The following is a 9,276-nucleotide window of genomic DNA, read 5'->3' on the forward strand; positions in this document are numbered from 1 at the left end:
ACATACTATACAAACATAGGGAGGATACAGATTACATACTATACAAACATAGTGAGGATACAGATTACATACTCTACAAACATAGTGAGGATACAGATTACATACTATAAAAACATAGTGAGGACACAGATTACATACTATACAAACATAGTGAGGATACAGATTACATACTATACAAACATAGTGAGGACACAGATTACATACTATACAAACATTGTGAGGATATTGATTACATACGCTACAAACAAAGTGAGGACACAGGTTACATACTATACAAACATAGTGAGGATACAGATTACATACTATACAAACATAGTGAGGACACAGATTACATACTTTACAAACATAGTGAGGATACAGATTACATACTCTACAAACATAATGATGAGAAAAATGACATAATCTACAAACAGTGTGAGGATACTGATTACATAACCTTGAAACATAGCAAGGGTACGGAATATATCATTTATAACATAGCGAAAATACTGATTAAAGACATAGTGAGGGTGATTTTATATTCCATATTGCATCAAAAAAGTAATGATACAGATTTCATACACCATTTACTGGAATAAATGCACTTATTTTAGACATATTCTGTTGCTAAAACTCATCTTGAACTTGATTTTTAGTTTGAGCATGTTTTTTAAAGAACAAATGTAACAACCATATCCTTTTGAGTGCATCATGAATGTTTCATCAGATCAAATTTATGATCTTAATCATAAAGAGCTTCAGGCAAAACACTGTCTTACAACAACCCAAAGAATCAATAAACAAATCCTTACTCAAAGTCAGAATCGGCTTATTGCTGGACTTGGTATACAAATACGAAATTATGGCAAAGCCATTGGGAGAAAGCATATTCTTCTCACTGATGTGTTTCATGGTGGTAAACAAACATGACAAAAATATTTATTGTGTTCCTAACTAATTCATGATGTTTTATAATTACTAGTTTATCCTTCAGGACAATCACTGTATGTTTCCCAAGTAAGATACTAATTGTGTAGTCTCTGTCAGATAGACTCTTGTTGTCTGCACACATACTTCAGCATCTTGGTGAGCAAGACTATTTGTTGCCAAGTCCGCCATGTTATCTTTTGGGCTTGCTTTGCAAATTACAGTCACTTTTATATATAAAGACTAAAATCCTCCATAGTGTGCAAACAGAAGAAATCAGATGGATAACAAATGATACATCTACTGCACTGCACAAGTAAGCTTTAAGACACAAGATGAGTTACAGAATTTTTCTCTTTCTTATTTTCGGAATATTTTACATGGAATCCATGATGACATAATATCACATTCACATGGTCTCACACTCACTGACGACGATGACGACGACGACATCGTCGTCGTCATCATCGTCACCATCATCATCATCATCATCATCACAACTGAATCCTATGTCATCACTATCATCATCATCATCATCATCATCATCATCATCATCATCATCATCATCATCATCATCATCATCAACTTCGTCATCATTAAATTCATCATCATCATCATCATCATTAAAGTCGTCGTCATCATCATCATCATCATCATCCATACATCAACTTTAATCATCATAACCAAAGGGCTTAAAGTACATGATGTCTGTTAAAGAATTGTCATCATCTTAATTGAAAACTTTTGACAAAATCAAACTAATAGTGAACCTGGATACAGAACACATAACCTGCGTTGATTTTAGGAAATAAACTCAAATGTCAGAATACCTACCACAATGTCCCTTTGGAATTCAAACAGGTCGACTCTTTGCCAGTTACTGCCATCGAGGGCCAGGACATTCCAGAACTATATAAATATAATTGTTATTGCACAAATAAGAAATGTAGTACACAACAATATCTCAAATGCTTGATAAACATATATCTAAGAGTTATCATGACCCTGACTCAGAGACAAAAAACTGTCTTTTTGCTCAAGTTTAGTTTACTGTTGTTTTACATTATATTGACAGTCAGGGTCATTTAAGGATGTGCCAGGTTTAGGTAGTTCCCAGGAAAAAAAAACACAGACATGGGCTATTTCCTGGCAACTGCCCTACATAAACCTAAGACTCCCGACCTGGAAGTGAATTCAAAGGAGTCAGAATGACTAGTGATAGAGATGGTCACACAACTTATCCCCTTGACCACTGCATGCTTTTACTTAAGCAACCATCAGATAACAAATTTCTAGCTTTGAAAAAATTAAATATAACATCCGATAATTTTTTTTTTTTTCCTCATTCATTAGTTGGTTTTTTTTGTAGTATGATAACTTCTGTTTTTTTATGGTTGATGATTGTTTGTGACAGTATAACAAGACTTTGTTTGTGACAGTATAACAAGGATTTGTTTCTGACAGTATAACAAGGCTTTATTTGTGGCAGTATAAAAAGGCTTTAGTTGTGACAGTATAACAAGACTTTGTTTCTGACAGTATAACACGGCTTTATTTGTGGCAGTATAACAAGGCTTTATTTGTGGCAGTATAACAAGGCTTTATTTGTGACAGTATAACAAGACTTTGTTTCTGACAGTATAACAAGGCTTTATTTGTGGCAGTATAACAAGGCTTTATTTGTGGCAGTATAACAAGGCTTTATTTGTGGCAGTATAACAAGGCTTTATTTGTGACAGTATAACAAGGCTTTGTTTCTGACAGTATAACAAGGCTTTATTTGTGGCAGTATAACAAGGCTTTATTTGTGGCAGTATAACAAGGCTTTATTTGTGGCAGTATAACATTGCTTTGTTTATGACAGCTTACATGGCTTTAAGCATCACAGAAAACATTTCATTTTTGAGGTGGTATAACAAAATACTTTGCTGCTTTTCGAAACTAAACTAAGTCCAACAATTGTTTAAGGAAACATAAAATGGATACATTTACTGGCTGTTGATCAGGATGTCATGTGTTAATAAAAAATATATTTTGAACTGCAATATAGAAAGATTTCATTCAAACACTTAATTATGGTCTGATGTTTTCATGAAAAATGATAATATGCTTGTGATGTTATTCTACCAGCTATCAAAGAAGTTGAAAATCACAGTTAGGACTAAATACTTTTCCTGCATTAAAATCACTTTTAGGACTTAATACTTTTCCTGCATTAAAATCACAGTTAGGACTAAATACTTTTCCTGCATTAAAATCACTTTTAGGACTTAATACTTTTCCTGCATTAAAATCACAGTTAGGACTAAATACTTTTCCTGCATTAAAATCACTTTTAGGACTTAATACTTTTCCTGCATTAAAATCACAGTTAGGACTAAATACTTTTCCTGCATTAAAATCACAGTTAGGACTAAATACTTTTCCTGCATTAAAATCACTTTTAGGACTTAATACTTTTCCTGCATTAAAATCACAGTTTGGACTAAATACTTTTCCTGCATTAAAATCACTTTTAGGACTTAATACTTTTCCTGCATTAAAATCACAGTTAGGACTAAATACTTTTCCTGCATTAAAATCACAGTTAGGACTAAATACTTTTCCTGCATTAAAATCACTTTTAGGACTTAATACTTCTCCTGCATTAAAATCACAGTTTGGACTAAATACTTTTCCTGCATTAAAATCACTTTTAGGACTAAATACTTTTCCTGCATTAAAATCACAGTTAGGACTAAATACTTTTCCTGCATTAAAATCACAGTTAGGACTAAATACTTTTCCTGCATTAAAATCACAGTTAGGACTAAATACTTTTCCTGCATTAAAATCACTTTTAGGACTTAATACTTTTCCTGCATTAAAATCACAGTTAGGACTAACTTTTCCTGCATTAAAATCACAGTTAGGACTAAATACTTTTCCTGCATTAAAATCACTTTTAGGACTAAATACTTTTCCTGCATTAAAATCACAGTTAGGACTAAATACTTTTCCTGCATTAAAATCACAGTTAGGACTAAATACTTTTCCTGCATTAAAATCACAGTTAGGACTAAATACTTTTCCTGCATTAAAATCACAGTTAGGACTAAATACTTTTCCTGCATTAAAATCACAGTTAGGACTAAATACTTTTCCTGCATTAAAATCACAGTTAGGACTAAATACTTTTCCTGCATTAAAATCACAGTTAGGACTAAATACTTTTCCTGCATTAAAATCACTTTTAGGACTTAATACTTTTCCTGCATTAAAATCACAGTTAGGACTTAATACTTTTCCTGCATTAAAGTCACTGTTAGAGCTAAATACTTTTCCTGCATTAAAATCACTTTTAGGACTTAATACTTTTCCTGCATTAAAATCACAGTTAGGACTAAATACTTTTCCTGCATTAAAGTCACTGTTAGAGCTAAATACTTTTCCTGCATTAAAATCACAGTTAGGACTAAATACTTTTCCTGCATTAAAATCACAGTTAGGACTAAATACTTTTCCTGCATTAAAATCACAGTTAGGACTAAATACTTTTCCTGCATTAAAGTCACTGTTAGAGCTAAATACTTTTCTTGCATTAAAATCACAGTTAGGACTAAATACTTTTCCTGCATTAAAGTCACTGTTAGAGCTAAATACTTTTCCTGCATTAAAGTCACTGTTAGAGCTAAATACTTTTCCTGCATTAAAATCACAGTTAGGACTAAATACTTTTCCTGCATTAAAATCACTTTTAGGACTAAATACTTTTCCTGCATTAAAATCACAGTTAGGACTAAATACTTTTCCTGCATTAAAATCACTTTTAGAGCTAAATACTTTTCCTGCATTAAAGTCACTGTTAGAGCTAAATACTTTTCCTGCATTAAAATCACAGTTAGGACTAAATACTTTTCCTGCATTAAAATCACTTTTAGGACTAAATACTTTTCCTGCATTAAAATCACAGTTAGGACTAAATACTTTTCCTGCATTAAAATCACAGTTAGGACTAAATACTTTTCCTGCATTAAAATCACTTTTAGGACTAAATACTTTTCCTGCATTAAAGTCACTGTTAGAGCTAAATACTTTTCCTGCATTAAAGTCACTGTTAGAGCTAAATACTTTTCCTGCATTAAAGTCACTGTTAGAGCTAAATACTTTTCCTGCATTAAAGTCAAATACTTTTCCTGCATTAAAGTCACTGTTAGAGCTAAATACTTTTCCTGCATTAAAACTGTTAGAGCTAAATACTTTTCCTGCATTAAAATCACAGTTAGGACTAAATACTTTTCCTGCATTAAAATCACAGTTAGGACTAAATACTTTTCCTGCATTAAAATCACAGTTAGGACTAAATACTTTTCCTGCATTAAAATCACAGTTAGGACTAAATACTTTTCCTGCATTAAAATCACAGTTAGGACTAAATACTTTTCCTGCATTAAAGTCACTGTTAGAGCTAAATACTTTTCCTGCATTAAAGTCACTGTTAGAGCTAAATACTTTTCCTGCATTACAGGACAGCAGGTTGAAGATTCTGATAAAATTTGTCACCGACTTACCCTTGCTACTTGGGCACATCGACATAATGAGACGACATCTAGAAATGAAAATATCCTGAAAGATGAAAACAATTTATTAATCTCTATCTTTGTTTGAAAGAAAATGAAAGTACATATTTTAAAACACTTAACATATAATAAGGCAAAAAGAAAGTTTAGAAAATAAGAAGAAAACATGAACACTACCATACCTGTCCCCCATCATCCTCTTGATGCTCTGCCTGCTACTTCTTAGGATATAAATACATCTAATTAAATACTAATTCCATATCCTGCCCTAAGGCATGCTCTAACACCACTGAGCAGGACGACACTTCGTTTTAGCTCCTAAACCTAGGCCTGCATTTATAGGAGATGTCCCTTCCCTTAAAACCCATGCTTAGTCAGGAAAAGAGCCAATATCAAACACATTGAAAGAAACACAACTCTCCCCAGCCTACTTTATCCAAAAATACCACATGCATAGGAGAATTATCTAAAAATAGAGCTTCTTCTTTTCCCTTAAAACTTATGCATGTATAGGAGAAATGGCCCTTCTCTAGAAACCTATATGTAGCCAGGAGAAGGGCCTTCTCTTAACTTAGATCTCAAACACTAAAAAAGAAAGAAAACTCAAAAACATCCTAAAAGCCCACATATATAGGAGAATCGGGTCAAAAGCAGTTCCTCCTATGTCCTTAAAACCCAAGAAAGCAGTCTCACCCTAAAAACCTAGATGTAAAGAAGAATGGCCTACCATACACCCTTAATCCTTATTTGAATAGATGACCCTACTTTCTGAATATCGTACAGATTCTTCATTTCAGTATTCCTCACCCCTGACAACCCCGCTTAGTTTTTATAAAAGCATTGCATCCTCAGACCTCACTTCATAATTTTTTGACTATTTTATCTCTCACATCATTCACTGGCATATCTTACTACCACAGCAGTACTGTTACATATCATAACTGTTCATACATATCAATTATTGTGACCAAATTATTTGATACCTTAATAATAACTCTTTTGGCAGCTTTTTATTTATAGTAGCATCATCATCTGCGATTCCTACAGGTGTCACGGGTATGGACTGTAAATAGATAAACACCAGTAAAAAGGTATATATATATCAGCATGTAAACACAATAAAGGTCAATAAGTACAAAAAATCCACACAGATTGTGTCACTCATCAGTTGTTCAATAATGTTTGTGAACACATCATCTATCTGCTATGATTATGTTAAGTGATTTTTATATGGTTTTATTTATTTTGATTCTGTGATACCTAAACACTTTTTTCCTTATAATTTTGAGGAGACAATTACTAGGAAATTTTGTGTGATGTAGATCAGAGAAAAGTCTACGAGAAATGTCTAGATTCTTGAACTCAAGTACAAGTGCATACCGCCAAAAAACCACTGCTGTAACTGAAGCTAGGTCTGTGTTTCCCTTTTGCTAATTTGTTGTGAATCCAGTCTTATCAGATTAGATCATGTTTTGTTCAATAACAATGTAATCATGTAGCTGAGATGAACTGATGATAATGTAAAATACCAGGGCAGATTAAACAAAACAATAGTTTTTATCTAATGATAAGACAATGTCTGATAATACAGCCACCTATGTATACTACTGTAATTAATCAACTGAACTAAATTAGTTAATAATGGCACTTCCCATTTATTGAGAAATAATGTGATGTCCCCCTTTGCTTACTGCAGGATATTGTGACGTGTATGTTGAAGGAGATTATGTCTCTGATGACATAAATGAAGTTATGGTGACAAGTCTGATGGAACAGACAGAACAATAGCACAAGATCATTTGGACTTAAGGGAGTCGTCTTAGGGATAACTCAAAGCAACTACATCTAAAACCTTCATTATGCTTTTAAAATTTTTTATAAAGCAAGTCCTGAACATGAATTCGTAAATTTTCATGAATCCCAATACAAAGAGGTAGTAGGGTTTCAAAATTTATGCAAGTCCCGCAGAAAAAGTAGGCGTCCAACTTTTTTTTATGTTATATGAACTTCTATTAATATTTAAATATAATCGATCATCAGCACAACACTAATTAAAATCAAGCAAGAATAAAGTTGAAATATCTTTGCTCTCAAAATGACACCAATCTTTTGAAAGATTCCTTCTTTTTACCATCAGAGGTTTGCTAAAAGTTGGCAGAGGTAATTTATCAAATTATCAAATGTGTTTTTTGTGTTCATGCCCGGATTATTGAAATGAAAAACCAAATCTGTGCCTACCTATGGACTTTTAAACAAAGTTATTCTAGCTTTTTCAAAGATTTCAGCCTTTTAGATCTGTGTTAATAAGTGGAGAGCATGGCCATCCAAGTAAATGACAAATCTGAAAGCCCTTAACAGTAAGTCAATTATGCAATTTATATAACAACCTAGTATGAATCACCACAGTTACTTCAAGGATGGTATCCAGTATATTCTCACTTATGAATAATGTCCAACTTTATAAGGCATCTTTCTCATATCAACCTCTGTATGTGAACACTATTGCTCCATTGATTAATCAATTCTCAGTCATTAGTAATAATTGACCATTCCGCAAAATTGATGTCAAGCATTAAATGTAAACTTATTTAGTTCTATATAAGTTAAATATCAGCCACTAATCCTCCACAAATATTAAGTCTCGACCTCGGTATAATCGCACTAATTTTCTCCTTTGTGTACGATGCCATGTGCCCAGTACACAATAAAGATTCCTACAGTACCAGGAGCAAGATATTTTAATCACGATGTACTACACGTATGGCAAAACAGCAGTACCAAACATATAACTCTAGATCTGTTTCTTTTGATATGTCAAAAGAGACACGAGGTTGTGAGCTGATCTCACTTCGAGCATCTTCCTGTCAAAATGCCTACATCCGATCAGCTGAGAGATGACAGTCCGAGAGGAAGAAACATAACAATACGGGTTTCTCGCCTATGTTCCAACATTACGACTGATTTTCATATCCTAAACTCACCTCTGTCCTGCTATGATTGTGGTGGTTGAAATTGTTGTAGTGATTCATACTGATAATGCATCTAGAAGTCGAATGTCGTCATTTTTTCACTCAGAATCAATTCATTGAACAAAAGAAAAATAATAACACGAATGGCCATTCCTACTAGCTCAGCAAAACTAAACCTGATTGGTCAATCTTTGTGACGTAATTTCTTGCCCTTGACAGGTATGCTAAATTAGCGATAACGTACAAAGACATTTACAAAGAGGAAGTGGTGCATATCTTTCATTTTACGGTGATTTTCATGAATGGAAAAGTTATCAATCGCCAAATGAATAACACCATCAAATCAACGGAAATGCAATCCCGTCAATCTATTTGTTGACATCCTGTCATCATCCAATGAAAACCACCGTAACAAATGGCTGTGATTCGCACTGCCAATGTTTTGGTTTTTGTATGACGTCATCCGACATGTCCATTTGTTTATGTTTTATTCACATATTAGATTCGACCCCTGCAAAAACTGCATGAAATCAGTTTTGTAAAACATAACCCTATTTTTGTAAATGTTTATTTTACGTAGTCTTATCAATATTATAAAAGAATGTATAACATATCGTGTTTGCCTATACCAAGCCCAAGGAATCGCGGGTCTCATCAAGAAAATGATATATACACATTAAAAAATATATCATTTCTGGTAATGAGATAATCTATTAAATGGCCAAGCATATGACTTTCCGTCTATCGGGTTCGAACTGCATCCATGTTCTTACCATTTTTTATCATCACTTACTTACGTATAATTTTGTACATGAAAACAATTTTTCAAAATTGTTAACTCT

At 33.1% G+C, this 9,276-nt stretch overlaps 1 protein-coding gene across 1 annotated transcript in view; it reads right to left on the reverse strand.

The window, feature by feature from the left end:
* LOC132543671 (F-box/LRR-repeat protein 2-like) overlaps positions 1-8,553 on the reverse strand; it is a 28,003-nt gene extending 19,450 nt beyond the window's left edge. Inside the window, exons 1-4 of the mRNA XM_060207187.1 lie at positions 8,447-8,553; positions 6,449-6,528; positions 5,457-5,511; positions 1,741-1,815 (exon numbers count right to left, since the gene is read on the reverse strand). Of these exons, the coding sequence (XP_060063170.1) occupies positions 1,741-1,815; positions 5,457-5,511; positions 6,449-6,528; positions 8,447-8,494 (258 nt within the window). The 5' untranslated portion in view covers positions 8,495-8,553. The remainder of the gene's footprint in view (positions 1-1,740; positions 1,816-5,456; positions 5,512-6,448; positions 6,529-8,446) is intronic.
* Between the last annotated feature and the right edge of the window lie 723 nt (positions 8,554-9,276).

Source organism: Ylistrum balloti, unplaced genomic scaffold, assembly GCF_031769215.1.
Source record: "Ylistrum balloti isolate Yb309-2 unplaced genomic scaffold, AGI_CSIRO_Ybal_v1 Utg369762, whole genome shotgun sequence".
NCBI lineage: Eukaryota > Metazoa > Mollusca > Bivalvia > Pectinida > Pectinidae > Ylistrum > Ylistrum balloti.